At 34.0% G+C, this 20,792-nt stretch overlaps 1 protein-coding gene across 3 annotated transcripts in view; it reads left to right on the top strand.

The window, feature by feature from the left end:
• Positions 1–20,792, top strand: part of PCCA (propionyl-CoA carboxylase subunit alpha) — a 228,113-nt gene that overhangs the window by 124,776 nt on the left and 82,545 nt on the right. For all 3 annotated transcript variants that reach the window (XM_087937924.1, XM_087937925.1, XM_026708397.2), the window contains one exon: positions 4,315–4,417. In XM_087937924.1, coding sequence (XP_087794050.1) covers positions 4,315–4,417 — 103 coding nt within the window. The remainder of the gene's footprint in view (positions 1–4,314; positions 4,418–20,792) is intronic.

Genomic DNA, 20,792 nt, shown 5'->3' on the forward strand with positions numbered 1-20,792 from the left:
AGGAGTTAAATTTGATTGATATATGGAGAAGATCACATCCCGAGAAAAAACAATTTACATTCTATTCAAATCCTCATCAAATATGGACACGAATTGATATGGCATGGATAAATGGGGAAATAGCAAATGAGATAAAAGGGATTGAAATTTTACCTAATGAATGGGCAGATCACAATCTAATTCAGATAATATGGAAGGGTAGGGAAAAACCCAAGAAAAGATGGATCTTAAATACTCAGTTAATAAGAGAAAAAGAACACACCAACAAACTCAAGGAGGAATTAAATTATTTCTTAAAGGAAAATGATAATGGAGCAACTACGAAACAAAACATTTGGGATACAATGAAGGCAGTAATAAGAGGTATAACAATCTCTTATAACACCAAGAGGAATAAGGAAAAATACACCCAGCAAAACAAATTACAACAAAAAATTAAGGAATTAGAAACTCAATTACAGAGTACCCCAAAGGATTCAAAATTGCAAAAGCAGATAATAATAACTAAACATAAACTGAATTTGATTGAACAAGAGAGAATGATTATAAATTTGAATACAACTAGACAAACTTATTTTGAGCATGCTAATAAGCCAGGGAGATGGCTATCATATAGACTAAAAAAAAAGGAAAGAAAAGAGATTGATATACCAGCTAATAGATGGAAAGGGGGATATACAACAGGAGATAGAACAGAAAAAAGAAATTGCCCATAAATATTTTGAAGAGTTATATAAAAAGGAAGAAGTTAACGAAGATAGAATAAGAAACTATTTAGATGAAATGAAGGATAAAGCAATTGGGGAAGAAATGGAAAAATTATTAAACAAAGACATTACTTGGTTTGAATTGAAATCAGCAATAGAGAACCAGAAAAACAATAAATCCCCAGGACCAGATGCGATTCCAGGGGAGCTGTACAAGGCAATAGCAGAACAAATAGGACCTCTTATGGTGGAAGTTTTTAAGGACGTCTTATTGGCAGCCAGGGTGCCAGACTCATGGAGGGGGGCATTGATTTCGCTGATCCCGAAGGAGGATTCGGATCCCCGATATATACATAATTATAGGCTGATTTCACTGTTAAATACTGATTAAAAAATATTCACTTCTATTATAGCAAGTAGACTAAAAAGAATGTTAAATGAGCATATATATGAAGATCAAAATGGATTTCTCCTGACCAGACAAATCAGGAACAACTTAAGAATAGTACTAGATGTCTTAGAATTTTACAAAGCCCACCCCGAAAAACAAATTGCACTTATGGTTTTAGATGCAGAGAAGGCTTTCGATAATTTAAATTGGCAATTTTTAATAAAAAAAAATTATAATATGAATTTAGGCACCAAATTTGAAAATATTATAACAACCATTTATTATACACAACAGGCAAATATTATAATAAATGGGGAATATACCCGCCCAATAAAAATGGAAAAAGGAGTCAGACAGGGCTGCCCACTCTCACCCCTGCTCTTCATATTATCATTAGAAGCATTACTAATGTGAATTAGACAGAACCCAGACATAAAAGGATTAAAGGTTAAGAAAGAAGAATATAAGTTGCAAGCATTTGCGGATGATACAGTTTTTTTCATTGAGGAACCAATAGAAAGAGGACAAAAAGTGATGAATGAATTAGAACAATTTGGAGCAGTAGCAGGACTTAAAATTAATAGGAAGAAAACAAAATTAATGACTAAAAATTTAACAGAAAAACAGAAAGGCAATGCAGGATATGAGGGGAGGGCTGGCACTTCCAAATTGGGAGTTGTATTATAGTGCAGCCTCTTTAGTATGGTTGAAGGAATGGGTGAATTTAACCAATAAGAGAATATTATTCTTAGAAGGCCATGACTTGCAAAGGGGATGGCATGCTTTTTTATGGGATGTAGGGAAAATTAGCCAGAAATACTTTCACAGACACCTAATCAGAGACTCATTATTAACTAATTGGAAGAAAATATGGAAAAAATACTATTTAAAAATACCAATTTGGATTTCAACAATGGAAGCAATGATTCACCAAAATAATCTGGATATCACTAAAATGATTAAATATAAGGATCTATTGGATACACGAGGAAATTTGAAATCGTGGCAAGAACTTCAAGAGCGGGGACTAAAAATTGATCAGTGGGCATATCTTCAAATTCAATGTAGATATAAACAGGACAAGAAAGAATTTGGAATTAACAATAAACTCCAGCAATTAGATAAAATTTTATTAGGATCAGGCAAAAAAAATATAACAAAATTTTATAATTATTTATTAGAAGTAGAATTAGAAGAAGAAATTGTAAAAGGGAACATGATAGCCTGGAGTAGGAATATAGGACGTAGCATCACCATAACAGAATGGGAAAAGGTCTGGGGTAGAAATAATAAAATTACAAAATCGGTAGCATACAAAGAAAATGCCTATAAAATGTTTTATAGATGGCACCTTCCTCCTTCGAGATTAGTGAAGATGCACTCCAATATGAGTCCGAATTGCTGGAAATGCAAAAAGAAAGAGGGAACTTTCTTCCATATGTGGTGGTCCTGTTCAGAAACTCAAAAATATTGGCAGAAAATTAGAAATTGGCTGGAAGAAATAACAAGAGAACAGATCGAATTCAAACCAGAGTCCTTTCTGTTAGGGATCTTTGATAAACAAATATCAAAAAAAGTGAAATATATAATACACATTTTGACAGCGGCCAGATTGGCTTTTGCACAATATTGGAAGCAGCCTCATGTTCCATCAGAAGAGATGATCATTCAAAAAATTTCAAGATGTGCAGAAATGGACAAATTAACTTTGGCATTAAAAAATAAAGACACTTCAATATACTACAACAGCTGGAACTGCTGGTACAAATGGATAGACCTAAGATAGATTTCCCACTAAAAGGCAAAAGAGGATAGGATAAATCCATAGTAGTGATACACAGATATATGTAAGGATTAGGTGTGTGTATATGGCATAAAATAAGGATAAAAAAGAGGTCTTACAAATTGTTGATGAGAATGTTTTTAATTGTTTTCTATTTTTTTGTTTTTATTTTCTTCTCCCTTCTTTTTCTCTCTTTCATTTATGTATGTGTTGTTGGTTTGTTTTAATTGTAAAATCAATAAAATTTATTTAAAAAAATAAATAAATTGTGGTGCTCAGAGAATATTTTAAGTGGGATCTGATCAAAGCAGAAAAGAATGGAATATTTTTTCCCAGTGACTTGGAAATTAAATTAGTTGATGTAGCCTAAAATTGTATGTACCTTCTACTGCTAACCTCTGTTCCATTTTCAATCAACTGCTGTTCTAAGATCTATTTCTGGTTCTATTTTCATATGATAAATCCCCCATTTTATAAATAATTTGATCTTTTCTTCCCCAAGTGAAGAAGCGTGTATGACTCCATTAAATTTTATTTTATTATTTTCAGCTGATATTCCAGCCTATGAAATTTGTTTTATTTCTTAAGATACTAACTGTCCCATCTAGTTTTTTGGTTTTAACCTTTATAGGGGAAAACATTGAGAGATTTTGTATACTAGGTGGTGTATATGTTACTGGCAAGATGTGTGAAAAGCTGCCATTGTATAAAATGCCTAGGAAATCTATAGAATGTATCACATTTTTAAGCAAAGTATGAAATGGCTGTGTTATTTTCATGTGCTATATACTTTCCCTACGCATTATATATAATATAGTTATTATATATAATGCCTAGGCATTATGCAGAATGACAAGAACTATCTAGGCATGAGAAGAAAGTCATGAAAAGGGTCAGGATTACCCTAACCGTAACCTTTTATTTAAAAGATGTATATGAAAATGAAAGAAAAATGCAAAATAAAGTACAAAACTTTCTTAATGGAAAAACAAGAGAAAAAGACCAGTATTGACCCACTTGTTGCAACAAGGAAGGTTAGAATGGCATTTTAGTGGGAGTATTTTATACTACAAAGTATTTTATACTTTGCTGGTTTGCCTTTTGGCATTGCATAGAATACCGAGGAAATGTGTGAAATATTAAGTCTTCCATACTTTGATGCCCCAGTTTTGGCATTCTATAAAATATCTAATTTCACACATTGATGGTAACATATACATACTGAAAAATAATTTCACAAGTAATAAAAAAATTGTATGAGGAACAATCTTCTTGCAAGAAGTTATGATAAACGTTGTGACATGCTTTAAAATTTCCTATGTGCCCATTGACCACAAACACATAGTAATCCCTGTTCTAACTAAAATGAATTATAGAACATAAATAAGGTGGTGATACATATAATACATTTGAAATTTGGTTTTGAAATCTAGGGCACAGATTGGAAGACTCTGAAAAAAGAGAGCTACTAGTAATAGCAGTGTCGCTATATATGGCTGAACGACTTAGATCACAGCGATTTCTGGGAACTCCAAGGTAAGTTTGATTCTAGAACATTTTGTTAGTTAATGGTGTCATAGAGAGCTGTTGAGAACTGACAAAATTATTATTTGTTCCCTTTAAACATTTTGGATATGAATTTAGGTTCTTTTGCATATTACCTATTAAAGGTCATCTGGACAATGTCAACATTGATTGTAGATGAATCTAAAGCTTCAGATTGCCTCAGATTTTTGGGCAGAACTCTTTAGAAATCCAGGAGAGGGAGAAAATTAATAAATTTCTTATTAGCTAATTATTTAATATCATTTGAAATAAAATGAATTTATTTTTATTCTGTTTGCTATCTGATTTTTGGATTGTGACCAGGTGAATCACAGTATACTAAGTATAAAAGAAAGAAAAGAAGGAAGGAAGGAAGTAAAAGAAAGAAAGAAAAAGAAAAGGAAGGGAGGGAGGGAGGAAATGAAGAAAGGAAGGAAGAAAAAGGAAGGAAGGAAGAAAAAGAAAGAAAGAAAAAGAGAGAGAGAGAAAGGAAGGAAGGAAGGAAGGAAGGAAGGAAGGAAGGAAGGAAGGAAGGAAGGAAGGAAGGAAGGAAGGAAGGAAAGAGATGCTGTGCAGCTCAGGTAGCAATCTTCTGTTCCAAACATGCTGAAATTCAGAAATGTGGAAGCTGTGATATTGTATGTATGTATGTATGTATGTATGACATTTGTTTCCTATCTCGTATCAAATGAGCATAAAAATTTTAAAGCACTAAAATAACAATTGTAGAACACAATGGATAAAATCATTAATAAATACAAACCATTAACACCAGATGGGAAAGGAGGGAGCCGGACATACATGGTGTAGGTATGGAGGTGGGATTAAGTTTTAGTTAGTCAACCACCTCCAGTATGAAACTCCCCATTGTATGAACATAGCATGTCTCAGTTTTGGGAGAAATACTGATTTTTATATAAATTGCCAAAGCAGTACAGGTTAGGTTACTAATTTTAAATTTTATGAATAAAAGCATTCAGTCATCTGGCACTTTCCTATAAATAGAAATATCTTCTCCATTGCTTTCATGCATATATTTAGGAATATACATTCAATATACTGTATTTAAATTACAATTATGTGATAGAAATCTGCATGAAATTAATAGTTTATACTCAATATGTTGCTTGAACGTTCTGTCTTTTGGTTCAGTACTATCTCTGTAAACCTATTTTTATAGCTTAGGCATATGTATGCTAGTTATGGCTGGACGTTTCATTTTTGGGTGCTTTAAATCATATTTAATCATTAAAATTGTTTTCATTGAGCTACTTTTTATACAGAGGGTAGCCTTTTTAAGTAGACATCTGCTCACACAATGGGAAGTTCCCTTCTGTTCTTCTTCTCTACATCCTCTGTGCTTGCTGAATATGTTCTAATTGAAATAACATAGTGATTTCTTAGTTCTTTTTAAAGGAATAAAGACTCTAAAATGTAAAGTTATAGATTCAGCATTGTTTTTAAAAATGCAACCATTTGGCACCTACATTCTCAAAATTTCACGGATTTAATTGTACTAGTTCATATTCCAAATCTATATTAATTGTTGTCTTAAATGCATCTATTGAATGTCCTGCTGGCAAATAAATTCTCATGAACCTTCACAATTGGCCATATTAGCCAGGCATTTATGGAAATTAGAATAGCACAGATAGTCTTCGACTTACAACAGTTTGTTTTGTGACCGTTCAAAGTTAGAACGGCACTGAAAAGAGTGACTTATGGGCATTTTTCACAGTTAACAACCATTACAGCATCTCATGTTTATGTGACCAAAATTGAGATGCTTGGCAACTGGTTCATTTGTGACCTTCTGAATGGGGAAGCAATTCACTTAACAACCAGATTTCTAACTTATCAACTGCAGTGATTCACTTAACTGAGGCAAGAAAGATCATAAATAACGGGGCAAAACTCACTTAACAAATGTCTCATTTAACAATAGAAATTTGGGGCTCAATTGTGGTCATAAGTTGAGGATTACCTGTACAATATTTGGAAGGTTGCATCTTACTTATTGCTGATCTAAGATACAGAACATCTCTGTTAGGAAACTTTTTGTGAGGGAAAAGTAGCATGAACTATTAGCACATGTGGAAACTCAGGTTTGTCTAAGATCATCAGATGTTCTCTCATGATAGTATCTTTTGGGGGTGGTATTATATTCAGTGGATCACCTCCTAAATGATCATTCTGGCAACAAGTGGCCATAGTGTGTTTGTGTACTGTGGTTGATTTCCATATCCCTCATCTTGGTGAGCTTCCTCTGAATTTGTTTCTCTCTGCTGTTTTTGAGTAGTGGTCTACAGAAGTGGAACTCCAAATGGGTCTGACCAAGACAACATAGACTGCAGCAATAACCACCCATGATTTGGTGCATTATCTTATTAAAGTACTGCAAGTTCGCATTTTAGCCTATCCCGTGTTTAGCTTGTGGCTTACAAGGATTCCCAGATCCCCATTGAGATGTGATGAAATTAGATGTGTTACATCTGACAGTGTACCTCCCCATCCTATCCCCCAAATAACTAGATATATTCCTACCACGAGTTTGCGTTTTCCACTTTTTAGCTTGGAATTTTAAAACATACTGTTCATTCAATTATTTTTCCCTAAGGGCAGTGTCAGAGTTATTTCTTCAAACTAGTTATCAAAATGTTCGATATTATAGAAATCTGATTGACAGATGATATTCAGATAATAGAACTAGCGATTTTCATGCAAAGGAGTTATGAACAGAATGTGTTTTAAGTGCTTTGTATACTTTAAAATATAGGTTTTACTCTATTTACTTAATACCCTGGTTTATTATAAAGCAGGTACCACTTTTTGGTAAGGATCAAGTTTATATTATGCAGTGAAACAAAAATCTTGTAATTGTCATGATAAGAATATTGTTTCAAGTGAAAAATTTAAGGTGTTGTTTATCTCCTATATTTGGCTGGAAATCTAATTTATATAGAAGATTAGGAGAATAAATGCTCCAGGTGAGCCATCTCATGGGTCTATCAGTGTAATGTTTGTACTTCTAAACCCAAACACCTATTGCACTTCCTATGTGTTGCTTGTATTGACTGCTAATATTTTCCTATTATCACTGTTAGTTTTGGCTTCCCATAACATGGAAAAATCCACTGTCTTACCAACAATGGCACATATGGAAAAAGCTGCCTCTGTACTTAAAATGTGAAAAATTCATTAAAAAAAACCCCAACAGCTTATTCGTTTAAAATTGAAGGTAATAGGATACCTTTCTTGCAACTTGGTGTCCTCTGGATGCTGTTGATTTTGATTATAGTGGCTGGAAATTATAGAAGTTGAAATCAACACAATTGGGGGATATCAGATGACAACAGAAGCAGCCATTTGAAGACCTTGTCTAGGTAGACTGGCCCCATTTTTCTTTCATTTTGTTGGGCTATTATGTTTCATTCAAATCAGTCCTTCCTTTTTTGGATAATGAAATGGAGGCAATGGATTGTTGGAAAATGTAAGGATTGTAACATTTCAGGGCTTAATTGAGAAACATTATAAATGAAAAGAAATATAAGTACATGCTGTACTTGCAACAGCTACATTTACATTGTTATTTCAAAGAAGTAAAGCTATTTGGAGTACAAATCCTATTGTGATTTGTGCAGCATTTTTTATTTCAAGAAGGAACCTGCTGTGGTTCTCTGGAATACCTCAGGCTACCAGTTACTTGATGGTGTAAGGTAGCCAAGGAGCCCTGTAAGTCACTTGAGGTGATAGCAATATACTTGAGAGATGAGTGAGTTTTTTTGGTTCACCTTTGAGTATGCATTCATAATAACTAATATAACAACCTTAGATCAGTAATGATTAGTTACATTCTAAACTTGTACTTTAAAATAAACTTTTAGTGAAAGATAATTCATTTATATGTAGTAAGACAAAAAGAATTGAAAGGGTTTTTAAAACCATGTTATCTTTTTAATAGCATAGAGAAACTATCCATGGTTGTCTACTACAATATTAATAAAAATAATGTCAAAGTGTCTGAGAAAACACTCAGGAAAAAGCATCACTTGAGTTTCTGGAAATGTTATAAGAGTAAAGCAATGGATTCTTGTAACCTCTCTAAAACAATGTTTTATACAAAATACTGTTCATTTAGATATAGTTATTCACTGCAGTAGATGAATGATACATAAGACCAAGCACAATATGTTGTCCTACAGCATCTTGATATGAATGCCTTTGCAGCGTAGGCTTTAACAATATATTAATATTTTCTGGATTAGCTTACATATTCACTAACTGCAAGATGAGATTTGAAGCTCTGCCTCTTGATTTTTCGAAATGGCAATGATGTAAAAAAAAAGTCTGGTGTAGTTATCAGGTGAATTTGAGCAACATTACTAGGAGTGCTGAATTATTTTTAAATTTACATTGCTGTTTAGTAATATACTAAGATCTGGATTGTAACCTTCATTTTATCAAACCCATGAAAACAGAATCCTGTATAGATTTCATTGGTATATTTCTGCTCGGATTTTCTATAATTGATCATCCTTCTGTGTGGATGTATTATTTTTCATGCCTGTTCAAAACACTAATTACCATGGATTTGTAAATATGTTTAAGAATATAAAAATTAAGCCAGGCTTAATGAACCAAAATCTTGAAAAAAAATCTGGAACCTTGCTGTTATATATGTTGATAGCAGCAAGAATGCTTTAGGCACAAACATGTTTAATTCCCACAATGGATGAATGGCTGGAAAACAGATGGAACTAGGAAGAGCAGTGGTAGTGTAGAATGCAGTATCATAGGCTGACTCTGCCTTCTGCCTCAAGCTTGATCCTGACTGGCTCATGGTTAATTCAACTTTCCATCCTTCCGAGGTTGGTAAAATGAGGATGCAGATTGTTGGGAGCAATATGCCAATTCTGTAAACTGCTTAAAAAGTGCTTTACAGCACTATGAAGCAGTATATAAGTCTATGTGCTATTGCTAAAAGAGGTGGCTAAATTAAGTGCTCTAATCAAAGAAGAGAATACATCCAACTTTGTTTCTACTTGGAAACCACTTCTGGATTTTGTGCTTGAGATAGAAAAAAAATAAAACTTTGACTTTGGGTTTTACTGATTAGATAAGTTTGCCATTATAGAAATGGCTAGTACATATTAAATAAGTAAAAGTAAAATGTTTTGTATATAATATTATTTTATTTGACTGTACTAAAAAGAATGGAGGTGATGCTTTTCTTTCTTTGTTCCCCTTTGCTTCTTTCTGTCCCCTTTTCCCTCCCCTAGTTTCCTACTACTTGCATTGGTATTTTATATTTTTATAAGCTTAATACAATTATTTAAAAACACTTAACTATGGTTCCTATCTTACTTTTCCATGTCTCTGGCTTTTTGTAATCAAAGAGGTTAATTTTGAACAGCTTCTACTGTTACTTGCTAAAAGTTGTGAATAAACAAGGTGTCAAGTATTTTGTTTACAAGAAGCACCTAGAATTCTGCCTGATAATCTATCTCAGATACATGTGAAATTAATAATAGAACTATGGCACTAAATATGGCAGGGATAGTTGCTGACAATATTGAGTTATTGAATATAAAAATGGTTATTTTGATTATTTTGCTTAATGGAAGAACTAGTTATCCCAGAATAATCTATTACCTAAATGAACCATTTTCTGGTAGCTATAACTATACATGTAAAATTTATACAACACAGAGTTGTCTGCATGTAAAATCTGTTGTAATGCATATATACCATATCACATAATGCATGCGTACACATTATGCATGTATACCTAATTTCAGACACCCAGTATCAGCGGGTTCACTTCCCACGATTTTCTGGAGATATTTGGTTTAGTCAAGAATCCAAACCGTATGTAATGAACTCTCGGTCAGAACAGTTGGTCCCGTGTGATTTTTAGAGACACCCAAAGACACCCAAAGGACTCTACTGCTAATGAAACTAGTTTGGTGGTATTTTGATTCCTGATAGAAAAGTGAATGTATGCTCATAAACATATTTGTGAGTCAGGATTTTTAATTCGAAGATGAATCTTCCCTTTGATTCTCCTGCTGCAAAAGATGGGCAAGACCAAATGGCATAATTATTGGTAGGAAACTCCTCTGTTCCCTGTGATGATTCCAAAAGCTCTTGCACAGTTCACTGGTATTATTGTAGTTCTTTGGCTGCAGGATACTTGGCAGCTGTTGCACCCCACTGGCAAATCCTATTCATACTTCTTTTCTATTCACCGCTGCTGTTGGAGAATTGATTTCTCCCTCCTCTGCTCTAACCTTTCCCAATTCATTTTGGATTGTTCAGTGTGAAACATTTTAATTTCATATCATAAAGCCATTCAGCTTTAACCCGTTTCCTTTTTGTCTTTTTAACTTGTCACTAGGGTAACAGTAGAGCATGCTTCCTCTAGGCAATCAGCTTTATATTTTGCATGCTTAATGTTGCATTAAGTGCTTGCATTTTTGTTTAACCTTCTTAAATAATCTAAGATCAATCTCATGAAAAACTAATGTGATGTCTCCTCCAAAACTCTCTTAAAATGTCAGAGATGATTGTAGAAATCTGAAAAAGTAAATAGAATATAAAGAAGATCTTCTCTACATAAGTAATGATCTTCCCCGACAGTTAGACAGAAATGTAATGTTACGCAATTTAATTATTCATATAGCCTGTAATGCACATTTACCTTTCTAGCATTTATAATTGGAAATAAAAATGTTTAGACATCACCACATTAAGGATGAATGTTAAAAAGACTTATTTTTGTATTTATTATATTTATGAAAAGTACATTTATGTGATCCTGGTATGAAATGATTGACTTCTTTCTCTTCCTCACATTTGCACTCATCCTATTTTCCATTTCTTACATAAATTTATGAAACTCTTTGGATACATGTAAGAGTAACATTAAATCAGTTTTTAGGCCTCATAGACAAAAGTGGCAATGTCCATTGTTTTCTCTGTCTCTAACTTTAAATATAAACAGTAGATCTTTTATTATGCTTAGATGCTTACATAAAATGAAAACACTAAAGACAAAATGATTTTTTGTGATGTTAGACAATAAAATCAATATTGTTATTTTCTTAAGTTTTTGTGCTATATCTTTTAGAAAGTAACTTAAAAACAGTATAACTGATATTTTACGGTTTACTCACACCCCAGTGTTATTTTTTTTCCTCTGGTCTTTTCAGTTAGCTTATAAAAACAATTTCTTGAGCTAATTTTATAAGCTTTTATTCTAGTTCATTGTTTAAATTAGAGGGAAAGCTACTTTGTTATCATGTCTGCCAAAATTGGTTTGGCAAGGTTTGTGACAGAATTTAGCCAAAAAACCTAACATATGTAGCAGTTAATTTACTGGTAGCTTTACCCTCATGACAGAGCTATTCTTACAGAAAAAGAATTGATTTGCAATGTAATATTTAAGATAGAAGGCTTTTAAATGAAGCTTATGTCCATCACAGCCAACCATATTAATCAAAGAAATAATGATTGAACTCAGACAATCCCAATCTGTTATCAGATGACTGGGAGGCTTCATAAATTCAAATTATTGTTTTTTAATTATTACTACAGCTTTAAACCACACAATCTTACAGGAAGCTGTAAATCATACCAGTCTGTATATGTATGTGTTTGTGTATGTGTGGGCGCTCTGCATAATTGGACACAAAGACAGGCCCACATCTTTATTAAACGTGAGCTCTTGGATCTGTTTTCATTTCATTAGTGATTGTTTGCATTTTTCTCTCTCCCTCTTTTATACTGTACCCAGGCATGCTCACATGATGCACATGTGGTTTGCGCTCATGCTGCTTTTCAGCATGGTTAGAATTTTGTTAATAACAAGCACTTACGTATATTGGAAAAAGATACATTACGTATATTGTGCCAAGAAGCACAAGAGAAGTGGAGAGATGGAGAGCAGTTTGACAAAATGATGAGTTGCTAACAAATATTTGTACTGATGGAGCCAGCTTTTTTTTTTGCTGTTGTTCAGTCGTTGTGTATCTTGAAAGCCATTTCAACCCGGCCATCCCTTTTTAATGAATGTGTAGCTACTGATATTTAGAAAATCATTAAAAGAGAGAGTGTAGATTGCAGCAAATGACCTAGTTCCTCGTCATTAAGATTGTCGGTACAGATAGAAAGTTTATTTAAAACATCCTTAACATTAGTATCTCAGTATTAATCCATTTTTGACACTTTCTTTTATTTTATTGATTACCTTCCCCCCAAATTAATCTTTTCCCCCCTATCAGCTATGCCTTTCTTTTTATACTTCTTGTTCAATTATGAAAACTGAATAGGTCTCAAAGTTACAAAAAAGGCAGCAATTTTAAAAGCAGTTAAAATCAGCTTTTGAATGGGAGTTATTTATATCAGTTTGAATGAATCAAATCATATCAGTCTCATGTTGAAAAATCATTTAAAAACGTTTAACCCCTCTCCGCCCGAAAAATACATACTCACAGATACCAAATTCCTGTGATTCCAGCAATTACTCATTTATAGGCTATTTGCTAACTGTAGATGAATATTTGCTTTCTCTGTAAAAAGCAGGAGTGACATATTCCTTTCTTTTTATTTCATATTAATGTTATCTCACATCCTTCATAATATTTGCTTTATAGAAGTTTTCTTTAATTACCCTTTGTCCTTAGCAGCAGTACATCATGTCTATGAGGAATGCACATAATTTGTATAATAAATACTTCCATAAAATATATTACAGAAAACTCTGGGGCATAAGTAGGCACAGTGACACAGCTTTATAAACAAATTCAGAATGTTCCCTAACAAATCTAACTCTTTCTTGTTTTGAATTGATAGACTTCAAACTATTCCATTGTTGTTAATGTTTTCATTAAACAACTCCAAATGAGATAAATTTCTCTTCTGACAGGAATAAAAATCCAATTCTTAGATACTCAGTTGTAGTTCTGGCCTCAAGGACATCTTGAAGTAGATTACTTTGGGATGGGTTGCAATTTGGACAAAAAGTAAAGTCAATCCCACAAGTTCTTTGGAAGACCAGGTGAAGGACTGACTGAGTGGCTGACTGCTGGAGATGAACTCTGAAAAAGACTTTGAAGCTAGTTAGCAGGTGATTTAAAAATGTTTGTAAGAATCTAATTGCAGCTTCCATTTTGTGAATTAAATCATCGTTGAGTCTCCATATGACCTAGACTTAGCTGTACAGGCAATCTTTAGAATGCAGGCATTCAACCACAATATGTACTCGGTAGCAGACGATAATTATCATTACAGAAACCCTCACGTTCTCTTTCTATTGTTCATACAACCTTTTGCTTCAATTTCAACTTGAACGTGGCAGTTATTAGCTGATAAATAAAAAAGCTAAAATTTAAAGCTCTCCAGCCAATGTCGCGTTCTTCTCTATCTCCATTAGTTTTTAGCTCACCTTGCATTTGTTTTTTGAATGATTTCTTTTGAAAAATGGCTGATTCTTATGAGGGAGAGAGCAAAGCTGAACCCACTCTAACTTTAAACGTTCTGTGAAAATGTGGTGTGGTGGCATAGTACATTAAGGCTAATGGATCAGAGAAACCTTAGCAAATGAGTCGTGGGATCTGAAATGATGACCCAAAGGGGCCTGGGTTGTCTAGCCCCATCTATGATTCTGAACCGAAAGATTATCAAAGAGTAATATCTACAAATATAGTGAGGTTTTAGTTTGTTTCTAAATGTAATGGAATGTATGAACGACCCCGGGGGAAAAAGGGAAAGAGATGCTACCTAGGAAATAATTAGACAAGAGTGTCATAATGTCAGAGAAAGAAAGTTAAGTAGGATCCACCTTAATGGATCAAACGGTTAAAAGTGGATGTGGAAAGTTTGTGTCTTCAAACTTACCAGATTCTGTTAGTGGTTTACAATAAAGTAGAATTAGTTCATCTTGTCATTTTTTCTGTCAGATTTACTGAGATGGATGACAAATATTTTAGAATTATTTTCTGCATTATTCAAATACTATATTTACTTTTGCTCTTTGTTCTCATTCACCTATTGAGAAACTACCTAATGTTGAAAATCTTATAGCAAGCAATGCTTGTATGTATGCATGTATGTACGTATGTATGTCTGAGCAAGACAAGGAAACAGAAAGAGAACTCATCAAATTTGCAGATGACACTAAGTTGGCAGGAATAGCCAACATCCCAAATGAAAAGCTCAAGACTCAAAAAGATCTTGACGGACTTGAACACTGGGCCCTATCTAACAAAATGATATTCAGGGTAGATGAAAGCAAGGTTAGGCAAGAAAAATCATCTGTATAGGTACAAACTAGGTGAAATCTGGCTTAATGCCAGTAACTGTGAGAGGGATCTTGGAGTCCTTGTGGACAATTATTTAAATATGAGCCAACAATGCAGCAGCCGCAGCCAAAAAAGCCAATGCCATCCGTTGCTGCATTAATAGATGGATAGAATCCAAATCACGTGAAGTTCTAGTACCACTTTACAAAGCCCTAGTAAGACCACCCTGGGAATACCACATCAAGTTCTGGTTACCACAATTTTAAAAAGATGTTGTGACTCTACAAAGAGTGCAGAGAACAGCAACAAGAATGATTAGGAGACTGGAGGCTCTTAATCATTAAAAAAATTAGATTTGCCTGCAGTATAGAGAGCTGTTATTTCAAAATGAATCTTCAGTTCCCTTCTCTGTAATGAGAAAGGTACTTGAGTAGTGAGTTGATGTCCACAGTCCCTTCCAACTCTATTATTTTATATTCTGTGTTCTATTCACCAAAGTTAATAGTTCATATTCATCAATGCCATAATTAGAGCTCTCAAATATACAGTGATGGTCACCGCAGTTCTTCATTTGTTTTATGTGTCCTGAATACTTCATATAATATTCATGTGAGGTGCTATAATAGTTTTCAGTTCAGATTTCAAAGCCAAATCATTGTTATTGAACTAGCTTCAAACTTTTGCTTGATATCCTAATTTGATAGTCTTTTTACAGATGATATGTGAGTTTGCAGCATTGGCCTTAAAAATTAAATCTATTTTGATACTTCAGAGATCTGAGAATGTTGTAAAAAAGTTGCTATATCAACAAAAAATGTTCTTAAAATTGCATATTTTAAAGAAAAAATATATATATTTAAAAAGCTAAACCCTACAGCACAATTTGATTATTGCTTCTTCCTTTTTGCCTTTCTGCATTTTGTAATGTTCTTTTTGTCTTTGATCATGAGAGAATAGAAAATGAGAGTCAGTTTTGTAGAAAAGGCAACATGCTAGAAAAATAGAAACAAAACGTTCTGCTTTTAATCTTTCTACAGTGTTTAAACTGTTTTGTGTGAAAACACTGATAACATTTAAATAGGATAGCATTTTCCCCTTGTTTGGCAATCAGCTTCTGTTTAAAATTCTTTTCATCGTTATATCAAAAATTATGTATTCTGTATAGCTAAAGACACTGTAAAAGATGTTTCTGGATTTGAACTTTTAAACAAATAACGGTGGAATTGTTTTGTCTTTTCTGCCATAAAATGGGTGGTACGTGAACTGTTAAAAATGTATTTGCCTTTATTCCCCTTGCCCTTCCCTTTAAAAGAAAACCACAATTTTTACGCTAGATCTAAAGTTTCATTAAAATTGCTTATGCCCTGTCCCAGGCATTTTAAGTGGGCCATCTGTCTAAACATCTCTCTATTTTTTTTTCTGATCATTTCCTCAACTTATTCATGAGCCATGGGAGGGCTCCTTTGTAGTCTCCATGTAGCTGGTTAAGTCTACCCCCACAGAATACATTGATGTGCTTGCATAACATTTCTTTTCACAGTCCTGGAAATTCTCTGAACTTGATTCAGATGAATGGCCCACTTTCTGAAGTCCCCCCCCCATAACCCCTCCTCCACTTTCAGTTGCAAAGATTTGTATTTAGAAATTGTCTTCAGTGGCTAAGAAATATAACATATTTATTCTTGATCGTTTACAGGCCTCCAACTGTGAAAGTTATGATGAAGGATTTCTTAATTATTTTTTGACCGTTGATATTGTTTAAAGTCAATGTATCATTTTTATTTGGAGGCTGAATAGGTAGCGGGAAAAATAGTTTCTTAGTTTAGGTGAGTGCCACGCAAAATTGTTTTTTCAATGCTGGGGTTGATTTGATCTTCCTTGTCAATGTAAAAAGACATATTAATGTAGTTTTACTTTCTTTGTTAGCAAATATTTCAAACTTTAATGAGAGATAATTGTTCTCATAACTCTTAACATCTTTTAAGTATCATCTAGAGCAGTTGCAAAGATGGGAAAATCCCTCTTTTTTTTTCCTGCAAACCAAATAATGCACTTCATGTATGGAGGTTGATTGGTGACTATCAAAACTTAAATAGAATAGATACTTATCACAATAATGAATGGAGTTTGCATTGTTTGGACTGTTGTGCAGTTTAGCAATAATGTTGGGTTTTGTATTATTGTATTATATTTATTGTTTTGTAATGTGTTTTTTTAGTATTTAAGTAACATAAATATGTTGGATTGAGACAGCAGATCAATAAAACTCACATTTTACATGTAGAACTTTGATGTTTGTACCCTAAACCATTTGGTAAGGAGGCAAAAATGGAAGAAATGGAATATTATAATTGTCTGTTGCAAACTATACGTAATATTTCCCTTTCTTTTGGTAACCTGCATTAGTAACTTGATCAGTTGTGTCTGCAGTGTCCAGGGTGGGAGAGTGGAATGAAAGGGCCTGGCAAGTCTTTTTTAGAGCTGCTTGTTCACTTTGATCCCTACCTGCCACTTAGTTCTCACCTGTGGCTCCACATAGCTGCAACACAGAGAGTGGCCATACCCTGGTAAACTGTATTGGCAAATGGGCCAAACCAGGTGAGAGTAGCTGATGAGTCTTCAACCCTTTGTGAGGCAGGGAATTTGTCCACCTCAACGTAAGAAATCTGGCCCTGGCAGATTGAGCAGAGGAGATCAATCAATAATCCAGTGGTCAGGAATGCAGGTCCAACATGTGTTATAGAATGCTAAGAGTACAAGAAGACACTTAGACATCCAGGTCATCCACTGCAGGAGGAGGTCCCCAGCTGTAATGGGTATCCATGCCACTACATTACAGTGTCTTCTGCCAAGAAAGTGGGATTGCTCCTGTGCCATGGCTTTCCACTTAAAAGTCCATCACACACAAGTCCTGTGGCCTTGAGAGTGTGACAGAATGGAATGGAATTGTGGAACACTAAACAGTAATGGCCTGCTGTTTTTGAGCAAGTATGCTGAGCGCAAACTGTGCATTACTAACATAATGTTAAGATTTGCAAACAAGTACAAACAATCTGGATACATCTCAGGTTCAGATATGGGCACCTACTTCGTTGTGTCATAGTCTCCAGCATGACCTTAAAAACCTCACCTAACCATGCATGGTACTGTATTCTGGATAGATCACAGACTGGTTCAGTCAGTCCTCAACCTGCATTTAGTTCTTTTATATTGTAAGCAACCAAGGACTGTCAGTATGTACTTTGTCATCAGCAGATTTTAATATTTAAATCAAGCCCAATATTTTCAAGATGTATTTAATGACAAACTCTCCAACAGTTTACCACTTGTGTGAAAATCCCTTCTAAAATGTGGATCAAATTTAAAGATGTGATCACACAGACTGTAACAACTCTATTTGGACTGAAAACTTGGGTACATCAAGACTAGTTTGATGAAAGCCACGAGATCATTTAAGCAGCCCTCGAGGCCAAGAACCAAGTCTGTACTGATTGGCAGACTAACTCATCATCTGTATCAAAGAAATATAATCCAAACTATAGGTGGACTTGCAAGAAATACAAAGAAAGGCTGGAATGTTGGGCACTCATGCCACCAGAGAGTTCCTCAATACAATATAGTCAACTTATGGTCCTTCTAAATCAAGCTGCAACCCTTTGCTGTTGTCTGATAGATTGAGCCTGATCAAAGACCAGAAAGGACTGAAAAAACACTGGACTGAACAATTTTCCAGTCTATTTAATAGGCCATCCATATTTGATCCTAATGTCTTACAACAATTTCTCAGCAACCAGTCTTGGATGTCCTAGACCTGCCTTTCTCTACTGAAGAAATCAAGAAAGAGAACTCAGAGACTTCCGGTTTGAAGGGCTTCGGCGACAGACAGAAATCTGTGATCGTGCACGGTTTCTGTCTGGGCTTGCAGCTGGAGCGCCCCGAGCTGGCTGGTTTCGGGGCTAAGCCACCCCGTAGAGGTGGTGAAGAGTGGGGAGACCGCCAGCAGAGTCGAGGTGAGCCGCATCTCTCCTCCTCAGCTGGCCGTTACTCCCTTTCCCAAAGGTAGTTGCAGTGGTGGTCAGAAATGACCACCACAAAGAAGGACTTGACCATAAAAGAATGTGCAGGAGGAAGATAAGAAGTGAAAGTTTTGGCTGACTGGGTTAAATTGTAAAAGCAACAACCAAGGTACCCTGGAATTTAAACTTACAAAAAATAACATCGCTCCCAAAGAAGAGTTGGAAGCAGCGAAAGAAAGTGAAAAGGGAAAGGTTTGGCTTTTCTTTTCCTTCTCTCTCCTACCCTATACTGACAACTAAGAGACTTAAATAAGAAATCGGAAAAATCCGCTTTGACATCAATAGGTAATTAAGCTGAAAATAAAACAAAATGCCAAAAGGATAATAAAGATTTCTGGACGTTAAAAACTTTCTTTTTCATATGCAGGAAGGGAGAGAAAAAGAATAAGGGCAGGATCTGGAAGAAGGAGGAGACTGCCTGGAATAAAAAAGACTCTAAAGTAAAACTTCAACAAGACTTCTAAAAGATACATTTTAACTGAAACTTTGCAACTAAATAGTAACCCCAGGAAAAGAAAGTGAAAAAAAGAGCAAAAAAGAAACAGCTTGCGTGTATTTGGATTATTTGGTGATCTTTGGATTCTTGGTTATTATATTTGAATGACTAAAATCAATCGGGTGGTTGTTTAAAAATTTATACAATGGCACCACTTCTGGATGAATTGAAAATGGAACTTAAAAAGTACAAAGAAGATGCACAAGAAGGGAAGGGTTCTTTTGGCTTCATTTTTCAATTCTTAGAAATGGAGATTTGGAACTATGAGAAACAACAAGAAAAGACTGCAAAACAAGAAGACTGGGACAAAGAAGAAGCCATCTTTAAGGAACAAGTAATTCTATGTGGGGAAGAAAAAGGAAAAGGGGGAAAGAGAATGGAGAATTTAAGACTTAAAAAAACAACCAAAGAAAAGAAAAATAATTCGAAAAATAAGTATAGTACTGGAAAGCAACAGCAAAAGGTGAATACAGAAGAGAGAAATAGAGGTAGAGAGACAAGGGGGTAAAAAGGGGAGAGAGAAGAAGAGAGGGAAGAAGGAAAGGAAAAGAAGTTACAAAGGACCAGAGCAAGACATAGAGAAACAGGACCTATTTAGAGATAATGGGTGAAAATCTAACTGAAAAAGGGATTCTGTAAAGGTACGTAAGATTGTATTGTTATATTAGTAATAGAAATAACTTTAGAAAATTGGAAACAACGTATGATTAAAATGAGGGATAAAATAGTTAGTGTAATTTAGTGAAATGTTTGTGAATAAAATAAGTGAAATAAAATAAATGAGAAAATTGAATTAGGAAGGAACGGGAACATTTTAATTAGTTAATGTTTTATAAAATATAAGTGAAGAGGGGGGGGAATTAACTATGGAAAGCTTATAATTGTTCCCATAGAAGCATGATATTTAATTGAAAAGTAATGTTAAAGATGTTAAGACTTTAATGAATATTAATATTAATGATAGAATTGAATTGGAATGGAATGTTGTTTTAATTATATACATTTATAATTTTTTTTCTTTTTTTAAGAATACATTGTGTATTTTAAGAATGTACCAAGCAGAATCCGAATGGAAGTTATGTATTATATTGAATGTTACAACTTTGGGGAAAAGATATAAAGGCGTCATACTCAAATCAGTAACTACAGGATAAATTTTGTTTAATGAGAAAAGATAATAGATAATTGAAACAGGACAGACAAAAAATATAAATACAATGATTTGAATTGAGATGAGATAATTAAAATAAAATTGAGAAAATTAAAAGAGGGGAGAAGCTATGCAGAAAATGTAAAATAGTAATAAGATATGGAATAGAATATAAAAATGAGCATGAACCTGAATTTGTGTCTGTATGAAGAAATGTAACCCGGGATTATGCTGCTTTCAAAAAAGATGTTTTATTTGTATTTTTTTTCTCTTTGTGAAAACTCAAATAAAATTTACAAAAAAAAAGAAGAAAGAGAACTCAGATAAAGCAATAGGACAGAAT

Source organism: Pseudonaja textilis, chromosome 8, assembly GCF_049901715.1.
Source record: "Pseudonaja textilis isolate UNSWEBS1 chromosome 8, rPseTex1.2, whole genome shotgun sequence".
Lineage (NCBI taxonomy): Eukaryota > Metazoa > Chordata > Lepidosauria > Squamata > Elapidae > Pseudonaja > Pseudonaja textilis.